The 16,749-nt window shown below is 37.8% G+C and overlaps 1 protein-coding gene across 2 annotated transcripts in view; it reads left to right on the top strand.

Moving 5' to 3' along the window:
* DGKH (diacylglycerol kinase eta) overlaps nt 1–16,749 on the top strand; it is a 166,254-nt gene that overhangs the window by 104,327 nt on the left and 45,178 nt on the right. For both annotated transcript variants that reach the window (XM_075087944.1, XM_075087934.1), the window contains exons 5-9: nt 6,329–6,433; nt 6,761–6,893; nt 13,983–14,089; nt 15,211–15,336; nt 16,502–16,604. In XM_075087944.1, the coding sequence (XP_074944045.1) occupies nt 6,329–6,433; nt 6,761–6,893; nt 13,983–14,089; nt 15,211–15,336; nt 16,502–16,604 (574 nt within the window). The remainder of the gene's footprint in view (nt 1–6,328; nt 6,434–6,760; nt 6,894–13,982; nt 14,090–15,210; nt 15,337–16,501; nt 16,605–16,749) is intronic.

Raw genomic sequence — 16,749 nt, 5'->3', positions numbered from 1 at the left:
ACCAAGCCAGTCGTGTCACCATAGGTTATCAGGTTGGTCAAGCATGACTCCCCTTTGGTGAATCCATGCTGACTACTCCCAATCACTTTCTTGTTCTTAATGTGCCCGGATGTATTCCGGGAGATGCTTCTTCATTTTTACTAGATGTAGTATAAGGCAGGGCCACCTGAATGACCCAGGCTGGATTCTGCTGCAGAGTGAAGTCAGAGTAGACCTTATACCTCTTTCTGTGATGTAACCGCTTTTGTCCTGCCTTTTAGTTAAGCCTGCTTGTCCTGGTATAATGGTGCAGAATATGCTGTGTGGGACTAACCCTTTTCTTGCCCCTCCTAAGAGTTTTTGTTGTGGGGGCTAAATCAACACAGTAGTTCATTATGTGTGAGCTTGGCAACAGTGAAATAGGAGAAGGCCAGCAAAAAGAGGGAATCAGTGTTTTAGTGGAGTAGACAGAGCTAATTATTCTGATTATAAATTCTGTATTGTACTCGGGCAAATATAATAGCCATTTATTACTTGCCTTGCTTTTAAATCCTCTTCTCCCTTCGTAATTTATACTTTTGCCTGGCTTGGCTCATCTTCAAAAATAATAGTGACAATTCACCATAAAACACCAACTACACCTTTGACAGTGACAGAACTGTTATAATTTATTTAGTAAGCTGAATCCAATAAATTAAAGTACTTTAGAAAGCTGTCCAACTGTTAGCACTGTGATTTTTGCAGACAAGTTCTGGTAGGTATGGTAGCATCAATGACCCCAGCAGTCTACTCCCACCACTGTGATTGAGGCACATTCATCCGTTGCATTTATATGGACCCACCAGCATGAGAACAGGGAAATGGAGGGACAGACAGAAAGCAAGGGAGGCATCACGTGTTATCCTGGTATTTTCCAGAATGCACTCACCAATATCTAGAAGCACAGAGAAGTTACAAAGCATTAAATCTGGTATGCTTGTGTCCCTGGTATCGGGTGTGGTCCCTAAGAGGAGAGGTGGGGGTGTTCTCTCTCTTTGTATCACCCTCTCTTCATGAGTTCCAGAAAGATATTTTAAAAATAACTGTTCAAAGAACAGAAAAACCATTTCCCTGCCCGTTTCAGATTCTAAGTGATGTTTCTACATTACTAAGTCAATTCAAGATTGGCCATACAAAGTGCTATTAGTGTAATGCCTGATAATAGTTTAGAGCAGCAGAAGGTGCCTTAATGCAAATATCATATTGCAGGAAGCAGGGTGCTTTGCAGTAGCTGCTGTGTTGCTTCTGAGATGTAGACCATTATTTTCTTGATTAGCAAATGTAGTGTCTGCATTTTTGTTTGAATTGGTAAAGGAAACCAGAAATGTTGCCACGAACCTTTGGGAACTGTATTTTCTTATATATTGCTGATACGATATGTTAAAAATTAGGCAATGAGCTTTAATTGAACTCTGTATAATTTTATTTTACAGATTGTAAGTCTAAACCCATTGGGCTGAAGCCATATAAATGTTATCGGTAAAGTTAGCCCCTTTGAAAGTAAAGGGTGCTTTTGAATTTACACTGAATTTAATGGCAGTTTTATTTCCATTCAAGATATTAAGCTTGTTCCTAATAGGTGCTGTCTGAGAGAAAAGTTGCAGTAGTGGCCCAAAACTTGACTATGTAATTTTTGTCAAAGTAATTTCCAGATGTGTATGTACATATATTTGACTATGTGCATATTTTTAGAAGTCAAATTGTTGTAGTGTCAACATGGATGAAAAACTGAATTTATGGCAAGACCTATGTGGTGGCAGACTGAACAATGTCCTTTTGCTCTCTCCTTCACTCCCCACTCAAAAGCCCCCTATATTTCTTTACAGACCATGAGCATTATCACAGTAATGGGCCATTTGTCTTCCTATCCAGACATTCTTCATTCCCTATGATCTTTTAGGACTTCTGTTGCTTGCCTTTAACTTTTAAGACTGTATATGATCACTCTTTCCCTGTGCCTACTGCATTAAAAGCAGTTTTTATTCCCAATACCTCAATTTCATTACTTTCCAATATACTGCAGTATCTGGCTTTGATAACTCTCTCTTCTAAAATCAGCAATGACTTCTTCCTGGCTACTTGACAACAGTGAAAATTTTCAAAGTAACATAATCTTCTAAATTAAATCCGTTTGATTGATTTATTTTTAAGGCCTTTTGTCTCTCTTCATCCTTCTTGATTTGTCTCCTGCTTTGTCAGCGTGTGAACCATTAGCACCCGAGTTCCTCCAAGATTTAAGAGTTTTCTTATTCTTATGTTACCTCAATGGTCTTCCAGTGGTTCCTGTGACACTTGCTTTGTATTATACAATTTCTTCTTGTCTGTTGAGAGCTTAGCATATTCAGAGTGATATACAAGGAATAATATTTGGGGCAGAGAGCATTAATTTAAAAAAAGGTAATATGTAGTAGAAGAAAAGATACCGACTTTGGCTGGTAGAAGAAAGATACAGGACTTTGAATATGACTACGTGCAATGAGATCAGATTACTAGTAGAATTCAAATTTACATGGCTGGAAAATAGTTGTAAAGACAATGAAATCAATTTTAATTATGATTATGTCAGCGTACGGTTCAACTGTCTTTAATGAATGCACTCTGAACATTCCACTTAAGCTAGTTAATTGTAACTTTCTGTAAGCATCCATAAGAAACCATGCCTTCTGCGTAAATGCAAAGAAGAAGGTAGAGGAAGTAATTCACAGTCTAGGGCAAGCAAGAACAGCTATACTGAGTTACCGTGAAGCTCATAAAACCATACTGAATCAAAGTAGTATAATGGCAGTAGCAGGTACTCAAGAAAGGAGTATAAGCAGCAGAGCATGTACAGTGATTCTTTCTCTTGGGTAACTTCTCAACATTAACTCACTGTTGGATTTTGAGGTCTTGCGAAGTTGAAGGTTTCGGATATTCTGTTTTTTAGTATATGATGCATCTATTGGTGGTAAATTTGTCAAATACCTTTTTAGACATTTATACTTCTGGTCTCCTCCACATCCTTTGGGAATACTTTTCAAGTATAAACTATGTGTTACGTTTGGGAAAAAACACTTCTTTTTGTTTATAATTTCCTTGGTTCCCCGAGTTCTTAAGTTATGTGAAATATCTAATAAATAACAGGAGTACATCTTCTCCATGATTTTATAGACTGAAATAGATGAGAACCTAAACAGACTGCTTAGTTTATCTTTTTTGTAAGGAAAAGCTCCAAGTATTGTCAATATTTTTGCATATAATGAATTCTATCTTTTTTCATTTTACCATATACTTTTTTGAATCTTGTTGTTAAAAATATGTAAGTCAAAGAGAATATGTAGTTTAACCATGAAGTTACAGATGCTGTGTTTACAAATATGAATCATAGAATCATAGAATTATTAAGGTTGGAAAAGACCGCTAGGATCATCAAGTCAACCCAACACTATCATGTCTCCTAAACCATGCCCTGAAGGGCCACATCTACATGTTTTTTGAACACCTCCAGGGATGGCGACTCCACCACCTCTCTGGGCAGCCTCTTCCAATGCCTGACCACTCTTTCAGTAAATAAATTTTTCCTAATATCCAATCTAAATCTCCCCTGATGCAGTTTGAGGCCATTTCCTCTTGTCCTATCACTAGTAATTTGGGAGAAGAAATCAACACCCCCCTTGCTACAACCTCCTTTCAGGTGGTTGTAGAGAGCAATAAGGTCTCCCCCCTCAGCCTCCTCCAGACTAAACAGCCCCAGCTCCCTCAACTGCTCCTCTTAAGACTTGTTCTCCAGACCCTTCACCAGCTTTGTTGCCCTTCTCTGGACACGCTCCAGCAGCTCAGTGTCCTTCTTGTAGTGAGGGGCCCAAAACTGAACACAGTATTCGAGGTGTGGCCTCACCAGTGCCGATTACAGGGGCACGATCACTTCCCTACTCCTGCTGGCCACGCTATTCCTCATACGAGCTAGGATGCTGTTGTTCTTCTTGGGCACCTGGGCATATGTATGTCTTCCAACTTTCCACTTTATATTTGTAGCACTAATAATAATTGATCCTACATTCATTTGATTATCAGTATATAATTTAACTTTTAGACTGTTGAAATGCTCTGAACTTTATTAAATTTATTATGCTCTGAGTTTAATAAGAAGTTGGGATATAGGAATTTCTGGTATGTTTACATGCATTAGTTAGCAATGTTTGGTGACATCATGTGGTTGCCCATACATGAGTGTGTAGTACCTTGTGAGATGACCTTTGGTGTCCCACCTGGATTATTTAGAGCTGCTGTTCTGGGCGCTATGGTTCTCTGTCACATTTACCTGTCCCATGACGATGCTTTGTATACCAAAGGGCATCTCCATTGGCACTAGATAACTGTGTGAGAGCAACTGAACGATGGCCTTGGTTCTGGGAGGGATGCACAGGGGATTTCTGCAATTGGTATTAAAGACATTAATAATATAAATAAATATTACTTGAAAAGATCAAGATTGGCATGATTCTTCTGCAGTAAATTCAGCTGTTGTTGCTTAATGGCATTTCACAACATCTGGTTACAGGTTAGCATCAGTAATGAGCATGGGGGAAGGACGGACACAAAGTGCAGAGTTTTGGGTGGACTTGTCCTTACTTAATCTGTATTATAATCACATGCTATATAATAGGAAATAATCTGGTGGGAGTATTTGCCAAATAAGATTTCTGAGTCCACTGAAACCTGGAAATTCCAGAAAAATGCTGATTGTTGTTGGAGCCAGGGTTATATTATGATTTAATGGCTTTTCTGGGCTTCATTTGATGACCTGGCCTAGAAAAACATTTTGAAGTAATAAAGCGTCTGTTTGGCTCCAAACTAATGAGAGGAGCATTGCTCTTTGCATTAACTGTTCTTTAGGAAGAGCTGCAGAGAGCTACTAATAAACCTTATTAAAAAGCTTAAGCAAGATTGAAGGAAATAGAAAACAGAGAAACTATTCCATTCCATTCCATGTGGAGTGAGCACGTAAAAAAAAGGCGCAAAAAAAAAAAAAATAGAGGCAAGCCCACAGAGCTTTTGCCTCCCCTCCATGTGACTTGCAGCTTGCTGCACTTCAGTTACACTGTCTCTGAGATATGTTAAAGTGCAGCTCAGTTTAATGAAGAAGTGGATAGGACAAATCAAAGCTAGAGACTATTTACAGCAGAGCTTGGGTAAGTAAATGCAGCTGTAGATAAGTGTTTACTAATATTGTGCAAATGTTACAATATCTAGCCTGTAGCATTTAAAACAATACTCAGAGCCATCATTTTTTGGTGGTCCTTTCTTATTTTTACTTAAGTAGTTTGCAAGCGTGGGTGGTGCAAACTGCAATAGATTTACTCATAAGACTGATAAAGGATTTAATTTTATTTTTCAGACTTCCTACAACAAAACAAATAACTTCCCTTTAATTTTGTGTACTTATTTTGTTTTAATTTCTTTGCTATGTAAGTAACTGCTTCGTCTATTTTAGTGCAGTGCTCAAAATAATTTCAGTGGGAGTTAGCTGATAGTTTCTAGTGCCTTCCTGTTATTTTAATTATTTTTCTACTGGTGAGGGAGAGGGGAAAACAGCTTATACTCTGAACCTCCTAGATACAGCATTTTCAGATTTCTAGAATCTAACTCCAGACCACTGAAAGCTCCCCAGCACCAACTTGTTCCAGGAATTCATTCAACCATCCTTAGTAGGATATGATTTCAGCTGTTTGCTTTTGTTTTCATTGTCTTTTTATAAATATTTGTATGTGTTCCTATACTGAATTTTATAAAGAAAGTTGTGTTTTAAATTTGTGTATATTTAAATTTTTGTAAATTTAGTATCAATATACAAGATAGAGAAATATAATGAAAGCTTTCGTTGTTGTTTTAGGACTTCCATGCTTTTGATTTTGATATGTTTTTGCCTCTAGCAATTGGAATGGACCTTGCAGTTGCTGTAGCACTGTTATGAAATGGGATTGCAATCTTAGTCAATTAGTAATTTCCAGAGTGGTTGTTTTAGCAGTTTCAGTGCCTTCCATTTGCGTATTTAAATCTCAGTGCGTAGACAAAGAGCTGAGAAGGAGAAATGATCAATATAGACTGTAAAACCCTATCCTGAAGCCTGATTCGAATCTTGGGAACTGAAAGAAGAAAAGCAAACTCCTTCACTGTTGGTAGTTATTAAAGAAAATATTTTTAAGCGTTTAATATCTTGTGATCTAGGGTGTGTCTTCCTTTTGCATCATCTCGCAGGGAAGAGTATATTAAATATTATAGTCTATCGTGATTTTTACTATCTGGATTGATCAGAATGCGTTATCTTTTTCAGATAATCACTCCATTTAGGAGGCTAATATTGTGTGCTGAGAACAGAAAAGAAATGGAGGACTGGATAAGCTCTCTGAAGTCTGTTCAGTCCAGAGAACACTATGAGGTAAGTTGACATCCCTCACGGTGCAACCTGTTCTAGCCCAACAGATCAAGCTACAGGACACAGAACTGGAGTATTCACCCTCCTTGGTAGGAAAAGTGTGTCTAATGTCAGAGTGAAGCTTCATGTTAAGACCTTTCCTAGCAAAACAAGAGCTTGTTATGACACTTCTGTTTAGAAGTTTGGAGGGAGATCAGACTAAATACCCTTTGGAAAATACTTTTGGTGAACATTGCATTGTCATCCCTTGTAATGTGGAACCATAGGTAATTTCAGTCACTGTAGCTGTGTTCTGTACTTGCAAATTTGTCTTAACTTCTCCTTTACTAGACCGCACAGTTTAATGTGGAACATTTCTCAGGGATGCATAACTGGTACGCCTGCTCCCATGCCCGACCTACCTTCTGTAATGTGTGTAGAGAGAGCCTCTCTGGAGTCACTTCTCACGGCCTGTCTTGTGAAGGTAAAATAAATGCTTTCTTTCCTCTGTTTATAATGTTGTATATGTAGGCAAATGGCTGAAAGTTTAAGACGAGTAATGATTCTGAAAACAATGAGTAAGAAAAAAGGCTGAAGGGAGAAATCTATTCACTAGTGACTTTCTTTTGGGCAGAGGGACTGCTAATGATCTGGCTCACCTTATTTGTGCTCCAGGTGCCTTTTTCTTACCCATCTCATTAAACAGTTCCTTCTCCTGCAGTGACCAGTTTGGAATGTGCTGGGTGGACAGTTTGCAGGAAAAGATAGGATATATTTGATTTGCCCATCAAAAATGTGAAACAAAATGGTCTTACTGGTTTGCAGAAATAGCATTCCCCAGGAAAAAAATCATAATGGTAGTTTCTGCCCAAAATCTATAAAAATCCTTAAGACTCTCTTCAGTGCTATGACCTCTTCCCTCCAATTCTTGGTTGCTCTGTTGCTACTGCCTGATCCTGCAGTACAGGGAGGACAGATGAGAACAGATTTATTGCTTTAAAAATTTTCTTAGGCAGTGAGGGGGTAGAAATGTAGGTGCCTTTGCATTTTGATGGTTCAACAGATGAAATCCAGAATGAAAAAGGAGGTGTGGCTAAGACCTCAGCATTAAGCTTATCTGGAGAAGTGATGTTTCACAACTACTTATAATGAACCTGAAACAGCTTATTTATTTTCTGCTGTACTTTCTGTGAAAAAGTGGTAACAAGTCTGCTTGTGTTAGAATCCAGCAGAAAACAAAGCATCCGTGTGACCTTATGATATATATGAAATGTAGAGGTATTTAATTAGCAAAACATCTAAGTGTCCAGAAAAGAGTTAGTTACACCATTCAAAACTTGGGTTTTTTTGGATGCATGTTACCCAAGTGCAAATATATTTCTGTTATTGATGCTGTTGTAATACTTGAGGTCTAAGCATAATAATGAGGATTAAGGAAATCTTACAAAGGAAACATTAACCCACTGTACTGAATTATCCATGCTTTTAATGTAGCTAATGGTGCAGTTGCCAAGGAACGGGATGAACCCATTTCACAGAAGTTAGAAGTAGCATAGTTACTTCCAGATTCTCTGGTGTATGTTTTCCACTGTGTATAAGTCGTTTGGACAGTTTTAAGGCAATTATGGTATTTTCAATGTCTGACATTGGCAGATGGAAGTATCATGTGCTTAACTAAAATGCAGTTGTATTGCTTCGGTGTATATTTGCTCAAGGAAAGGAAAGACTTCTTTCCTTTCATAAAGAATTTATCCTTTCATAAGTTAATATAGCAGTTTTAAAAGGCTGTTTAGCAAGAATTATTCTTGTAAGCTTACCAGTGTTAATGGTTGTAGTTCATAGTTTTCTGGTTTTTCGGGGTCTTACTTTGCTTTTAAGTATGGTTTTAATTTCCAAGGTGTTGGCATTAACTTCACATTAGGGAAGTTTCCTTAATTTCCAGATCTGGATTTGGTCACCTTTATGCATAACTTATTATGAACTAATCCTACATTTTTCCTCATATCTGATGCCAGCTGATCTTCAGCAGTTTTTACAAATGGCTTGTGATGGTAGTTTGGATTTGCTTTCACTGGTCTACAGTTTCATAAATGTGACCTGGATTGGTTTATATTTAGATACTATGGTATTCCTTTACCTATTAATAAGTTTACCTCCTCTTACTTCTTAGCTACTTGTTTATATCTATTTTATTTTTTTAAAGTATATTTTAAAATAAAAGCAGAACTTTAATTATGCATCTAATCTAAATCATTTGACGGTTGACTCTCTTACTGGAATACTCATACTTTGTCCCCAGTTCTGTATACCTGTAAAAACCCATGTTAACCATCCTTAATTTCTTCAGCTAGAAGTGTATTTTGGTTTGATACTACTTCTTTCTCTGAAATTCCTGTGTGACTGAGTTCATATTTACTTGCTTCTGCCATGTGCACTTCTTATGCATTTCACCATCTATTTTTTTGACTTACCCTGTGATAGCAATATACAGTTTGAGGACATGATGGAGGAAGTATGGAGTCTTAAGATTCCCCAGACATGTTCTGTGCTACTTCTTCTCATTACATCTTTAAAAAACCTGTTTAAATATTCATGCCTGGCATCTGAAACCTCCAGCACTGCTTTACACTGGGAATCCATTTATATCTATACTAAATTCAGTTATTTGTGTGGTCATTGATCCCAGGCTACTCTATTATCTCTTGTATTGAGAAGCGTGAGTGGCTTCTTCTCAAGAGATATTGGAGCTCTTCTTCCTCTCAGTGGTTTGGGTTACTGGCACACCAAGTTATCTTGAAAGTAGCTTAGAGTCTTTGTACTCTTTGTGGTCTGATACTTCACTTTTAACTGTAGGTAGAAATAAAAATAAATCCCATTGCTGATATTTTGCAGCTTATGATACTGTAGAAGATCAGGCCTGTCATATTTTATTCTCTTAGACCTGGTGGTCTCTAGCAGTGCTACACAACTTTTTTTCAGCCTGACTACACACCAAGCCTCATTTCTTTTGGAGATAAGATGGGTGCCTTCTACACCTTTCCTCCCAGTAGCCTTCAGCAAAGGTTGACCAAATTAATTGCAGGCCACCCTGAAGATACTCCTGTAGGTTTTGTGGAAGCCAGTGTAGGAAAAGAGAATATATAATACCTTTGCTAGGGAGAAGACTGTAGTGTGAACTTGTGTCTTTTTAGAAGTCAAAGAATTGATATGTATATCAAACTGAAGATGTAAGTTCATACCAAAGCAGGCTTCATTCTTTCTACTGCTCAAAAAATAAATTGACTTTTAAGAAATTTAATCATACACTCCTTTGAGATGCAGTGGTATTCCTCCCACTTGTTCCTTCGTTTGTATCTTCACAAAAGATAAATTATTTTTCAAATGCTGTCTGTGTGTTATGTTGCTCTAACTAGCTCTAAAGGAGTGATCTTTGCAACATTCATCGACAGTCTTTACTAGGACAGAGAAATTCTTTTTTTTTTTTTTTTTGCCTTGCTTTGGAAATGACTCCCAACTACCTGAATCAAGTAAGGCTTTTTTTTCTTTATGCTCCTGAAATGTTTCTTTTATTCAGAGTTTAGCTTGCTGTATGCTCAGGATTCTAAGCCTAAGAAGCTGTCAGGTAAACACAGGGATACATGCAATGTTCAGGCAAAGAAACCTAAAGAACTATAGATTGTTATCTACAGAAACCCTTTCAAAGCTCTCTAGCCTCAATTACTCTGTATTAACACCACGTTTCTATCCAAGTCATTGCCAGTGGAATGCTGCCTTTATGATTATTCTCACAGATGTATTTCTTCATATAGTGCTTTCATTATCATGACTGAATCTTGATTATTGAATATAAAATATACCTAATAACCTGGAGATTGCAGTTTAAATGAGATGCTTTCTCCTGTGATGAATTGCACAAACAAACAATATTGAAAGGACGCTTCAGGACTGTGAAGACAAGCAATAAGAAAATACTGGGATTAAATGGCCTCTGCAAATGCTCTTTGTGCACTTGGTCTTTTTTCATTGTGATTGGGGTTTTTTGCCCACAGACCCCTGTTCTTCTTACCCACTGCACAGGGTATATCGTACGTGTACTACTTGGATAGCCATTGTCTCCAGGATTTTTGCCACATTTTCTGCACAGGTTGGAGAGCGAACAGTGAATGAAGTGGTCAGGAAGAGAAGGGATGTTCATTGTTAAAGAATTCAGGAGTAATAGAAAACTCTGTTCTTTGACTTTGTATCACATTGTGCCCCTCTGTAATCCTGGGGAAATGACTTAAATAAGATTTTTTGATCAAATTAGTAGTTGTGTGTTGTATCACAGAAATGCTGACTTTCTATAACTGCAGAAATCAGTTAAAGCTGTTCTGAAGTCACTGATACTTTGAAGATATACAGTATTGAAAAAAAAGCTCTTACTTGTAGTAGTACTGAGAATAAAAGTAATACTATAATAATGATGATGATGATCCAGGAAAACATTAGTATTGGTGTCTAAAAAGCAGTATTTAATTAGCTTTTGGTAAATATGGCAACTATTTGTTGAAAATTATGAAAATTATTATGATGATGTATGGCACAGCTGCATATTTATCAAGAACCATCCACTGCACACAGTGAATGAGGGTCCTATTCTCAAAAACATGTTATTGTACAACTGAAGACTTTACACCTGCATATGGAAGCTATATTGCAAAGCCTTATTGCAAAGTTAAATTGCATAAATAACCTTGTAGTACTTGACTTAGTAATATGAGTATTCTTTTAGCACTCTGTAGTATTAAATTAACTAGTTATTTATTTGGGTGAAAATAATAAAAACTACCAAGAAACTGCTGAAGTTTGTCCTTTATAACATAGGCACAAGATTCAAATTTGAGTGAAGTTAGCTTGCTGTTTTCGTGTCAGTCACTCAGTTTTCACTGTGGCTTGTCTATCTGTCATGTGGTGGTATTCTTGGAATCAAACCAGCAGGTTTCTTGGAATACCTGAATACAAATCTTTACATCTTGACAACTTAAACTATAGATACCAGTTCAGGGATCTTTAGATCAGTTTTGAAACTTTGGCTTTGACCTTTCAAGTTGGAAATGAACACTCTGAGCCAGTTGTTCTTTGAAGAACACAGAAGAGAAAACTCACCGTAAAATAGGTGGTAGAGTGGTAAGTTTGGGGGAGAAAAAATTGAGTGTCCTGCCAATGTAGTTGAATTAATTGACGGGTGGTTAGAATGAAAGGCCTTTGAGACAGAAGTGTTCTATAATAGAGGTGTATATTGTCAGTGCAAGAGATCCTACGATAACATCCAGTAATGTTGACTTTTCTTCATTATAGATAATAATAGCTCTAGATTTAATCTCTGTGTCTGGCAGCAGATGTTGGTACCACTGTGACAGCTGTTTGCTAATCAAGTGGTTCTCTTGTTTGGCTTTGTGAGAGATCTGCTTCATATTCGAGCTCGAAACATTTACACAAGAAACTAAAATTTATTAAAATAACATTCTGTGAATATTCTAGATTTGGTTTCGCTAAATTTTTCCTTTTCTCATTTTTTAACTTTCATTGACGAAGTAATGGCAATTGATGTCTAGCAGTATGTCTGTATGTTTCCAAAAGATTTCAGATATCAGACAGATTCATGAATGGGATGTAGTGTCATCTGAGACAAAAAAAAATTAGGGGGTAGTGGTAACTAAGGCTGAGATTTGATTCAAATTTTTCCTTTCTATAGCTTCTCTTCTGTACTGCTATGTGTTTTGCTTGAAAGTTATATCTGAGTCTTAAGGTCATTGGTTATGGTAATGTTTAATGCTCAGAGTAACAGAAATTGTTTTATGATATTGGGGTTGCAGGGGGGTGACCTACAGAAAGTCTGATCTGAGATTTGGTAAGTTATATACTGTGCCCACAAAGCAAACATTAGCTGTCACTTGCCATCCATGATGTGGCTGGCTGCAGCTCTTCAGATCCTGGGTTTGAATTTGTCTTTTCCTTGTTGAGAGAGCAGAAGTTGAATCAGGGTGCTGAGATCTGACTGAATCGTAACTCAATAGGATTTGAAAATTTGCTTACTTTGTTACACTTTCATAATTTGGGATTTCCTATTGCCCCTCATCCCTGGTTTGTTGTATTTTGATCTGTGTGGCAAAGACAAATGAGTATCATTTATGAGTAGGAAGCTGAATTCAGTGGCATATCTTCTGCAGAACATTCAAGTGGCCAAACTGTTCAAGGCCTATCACTTGAAAATGCAGCCTTTATTTCTGTGCTTCTGAGAGCTGACTTGTTTAGATGCTTGGAACCAGCTCAGGTTGCCAAACACACAGTATGATGCTGAACTCTTCTGAAATGCAAGCCTACCCTGTTAGTTGGGGAATATGGGACATTTGCACACTTTGGGTCTATGAATGCTGCTTTTCGAAATGATGAGGGAGTTACTGTAAAAGCAAAAAAACTTCTCTTTTTCTGTTTCCTTCTGTTTCTTTGAGCTGAGCATATACTTTCACACATCTCCCAGAACAGAGGGGATTGCTCTCGAACTCAGATGTTGCTTACATAGTCTCAATTCACTTTTTAAATTGATCTGGCAATGGATCAGTGGAATTAAAATGAGAAATTTATGATTCATAAGACCTTTTGTACAGTGGCTTAATGTTGTTTAATGGTGGACAAGTGATGCGCCAAAGCTTTGATAATTTCCTGTCAAATATTTGTTTGAGAAGAGGCTACTACTTCTGGTTTGCTGGCTAGTCCTCATAAACCTTTAATGGTCTTTGCCAAAATAATTTATATAATGCACTCTAAATAGAATTATGTCATGCACTTCCAGTAACAGAAATACCCACAGTTGGGTGAGTCAGTCTGTTTGGTCTAATATGATATAATTAACTAGTCATATTAATTGAGTTGAACAAAATACAAATAGTTATTAGATTGTCAAAATGTCTGCCTGTACTACACACTTGTGCTGAGTATTCCAAAGTAGATTTTTAATAAATAATCCAGTAAGAAGTCAGGCTTTTCCTCACTTAATGTAACCTCTTGGAAAATATTGTAACCACCAGTATCCTGAATAAATATATCATCACCTAACCCTTCACTTTCTCAGATTCTGGGAAAACAGGCATAGTATGGTGCTCAAAAGGGATCCTTTAAGCAAAGAAACAGAGCTCCCGAAGCGAAATACTTCTGTGAAACACTCTCCCATCACTTCTTGCAAATTTAAACCAGGAATCTGAGTTGTGTCACTGCAGGAATGGAAAAGGCAAAAATGCAGTTAAAGATATATTTGTACCTTAGTACCTTGCATTGCACTTGAAAAAACAGGGACCGATGTGGATTTCAGGACACACTTCACATGGGCTACAGCTAAGCAGTTAAACCCAGTTTAGAGAGTTAAAGCTGGAGTGATTATGAGCTGAATTTTCTTTTAGTTGGGTTGTGACATGTGTGTGACACTAAGTGACGTGTACTTGGCTATTTTATGGAATATGTGTTTAATTTTTTGAAAGCTATGTATCACTGAAATACAATAAATAACATAGTATACGTGCTTCTGTGTGTCTTCCAGTGTGTAAGTTTAAAGCACATAAAAGATGTGCTGTCCGAGCCACAAATAACTGCAAATGGACTACATTAGCCTCAATTGGAAAAGACATCATTGAAGATGAAGATGGTGTAAGTACTATTCATATTTACAGTATTTTCCAAAGCTGTTTCTTCTTTATGGGAAAAAAAATAAAAAAGGCTAAGCATAGAAATATTGCCATGTGACCCACTGAAGTTAATGGTAGGTGGCTATATTCCTGACCACTTTTCAAAGATTAACGTGGTATTTAGAACAACAGTTACTTTCCTATCTCACAAGACAAGTTTATTATCTGTGGGCACTAGATTGTAGCCGTGTTACAAAATTTTAAAGGCCACATGCAGGGAAACTCTGAAGCCAGAGAATTGCTCCCAGAAGTTCCTACTGCTCTTAAGCAAAGCTGGTGTTTTTTACTGTTACCGTGCTGTTTTGGCAGTCTATTTTGTGTCCCCCTTACAAATAGCTGTTCCCCAGGAAACCTGTTCAGAATTCACTGACGTGTGGGGGATTTCTTACAGATGAAAGCAGGAGTTTTAAAATTAGCAGGAGAAATGACAAAAGCTTTTCAGAGGTTTATTGTGGTAGATGGGTTATTTTTATGAGCACAACTATGCATGTGCCACTGGTATGAAACTTATTCCTAGAAGGTTAGTACTAATTTGCACACCTATGCATGTCCTGAGCTGCCCATGGTATTAATGGGACAAAGAGTGCACTGAGTAAAGCTTTGCACTGCATTTAGGGACTGCTTTATAGAGCTGGGACTTACCAGCCATGGTGAGGGGGTACATAAAGCAACAGAGGTATTCTGCTGCCCTGCCTGTTCTTCTGAATTATATTTATTTTAATTGGTTTGTGTCACATAGACAACATTAAGTGATTGGGTACTTATTTGTATTACGGAGTGTCTAGATTTAACTGCCCTGTTGTTTTGTGGTTAGTTGCTACCCTAATGCCACGGGTGGTTGAATGAGATGTGTCCCTTCTTCAGCTGTCACATTTTCTGCATAGCAAATGAAACGCCACCATAGTCCACATTCATAGCTGTTGCCTTGCGAGCGTTGGCGTCACTTCTCCTGGTCAGCCGTTCCTGCTTCTTCAATGAAAGGGTAGAACTGTGGGAAATAGTTTAAATCCAGCTATGTTTGAGAGACAAAAGCCTCTAATTTCTATTTCTGAATATTTAACTTTTATGCCTACTTATTCACAGATAGCTATGCCTCATCAGTGGTTAGAGGGTAATCTGCCTGTCAGTGCCAAATGCGCAGTCTGCGACAAGACTTGTGGCAGTGTGTTACGCCTGCAAGATTGGAAGTGCCTTTGGTGTAAAGCTATGGTAGGTGCAATGAACCACGTCCAAGCGTCCAGGCTTTTGCCAGCTTTATTGCTCACCATTATTTCTTTTTTGTCATTTCATAACTGTGCTTTTGGATTAAGTAGGAGCAGGCAGTTTGTGCAAACTCTGGTCTCTCTGATGTTCATAATTTCTCATTACTGTCCAACTTGCTTCAGCTAATTTTTAATACGCCCACAGATGCAGCTTCTCTTTAATAGCTGTTGTCATCCAATGTGTTTCCTCTGCCTTCTCCTAACTGATAATTGATGGTTCAGAAGCCTGTTCCTTATGCCTGATAATCAAGTTACTTTCTTGTGTCCTTTATTGTAGATATTGCTGTAATAATATTTTAGTAACATTAGTAATATTAATATTTAGTAATCTTAATGTAGTAATATTTTTTTTACTGCAAAATCTTGACGTTCTCTTCCTCAGGGCACTCTGTAGGTTGCTGATTGAAATTCTGCAATGTGCTATTGCTGTCTCCCCACAATATGGTTTCCTGTTAATCTTTTTAACTTGTCTAAAAAGATGAGTGTGGTATGCTAGGGTGTAGAACCGGAAAGTCAGCAGTATTTTATTGTTGCAGCATTTGGTATATAGATGTCCGATGCTCTATGTGTAGGCAGTGGGAAATTTTTAGGTGAAGTGCAGCACCCTAGATGTGCCTATTTTTCCATAACTATGGAATAGACTTCTACAACACCTAGTTTATGGGACCCACCTTTGGCAGGTTGGTCTGGCTTGGTAGGTGCGCTAGCTTTAGTGAAGATACATCTTCCAGAACAGCCAGGTGGACCAGGCAAGTACAGACCTATTGCTTTGCATGTGCACGTGCACAGTGTGCCTGCTGCCCCCAGCACAGGTGCTGCTGCCGGGAACTTGGTCCTCCCTTGCTCGTGGATGAGGTAAGTGATTCCCTTGGAAGGATGATTCATATCTGCTGTAGGGGTAGCTGAAGTTGAAGTACTCCAAGCTTATGTTTTGTGGAATAAGTAACAGGCCTTTGTGGTTGAATACTCATGGTTTTTTTCCAGTCTTGCTCCTCTTCCCTCTACACCCAAATGTTATTTATTGGTCCATTTTTGTTACATAGATACTGTACCAGTTATAATTTCACCATGAAATTCCACTGTAGGGAAATAATTTTTTGTTTCTTTTGTAGGTTCACACTGCCTGTAAAGATCTATATTCTCGTAAATGTCCACTTGGCCAATGTAAGGTATCGATCATACCTCCAACAGCACTAAACAGTATAGACTCTGATGGTACGTAGTATTGTAGCGTGTTCAGTTGTAGCTCTGGACTTGCAGTGCCTAATGAGATCTGTATAACTAATCAAAGCTAAAATCCTTCTGCTGAGCAGGTGAATGCGGTCTTCATATTTAGATAAAAGTGTAATTTTCCATGTAG

This window comes from Phalacrocorax aristotelis, chromosome 1 (genome assembly GCF_949628215.1).
Source record: "Phalacrocorax aristotelis chromosome 1, bGulAri2.1, whole genome shotgun sequence".
NCBI lineage: Eukaryota > Metazoa > Chordata > Aves > Suliformes > Phalacrocoracidae > Phalacrocorax > Phalacrocorax aristotelis.
This window is presented reverse-complemented; position numbering and strand designations above follow the sequence as displayed.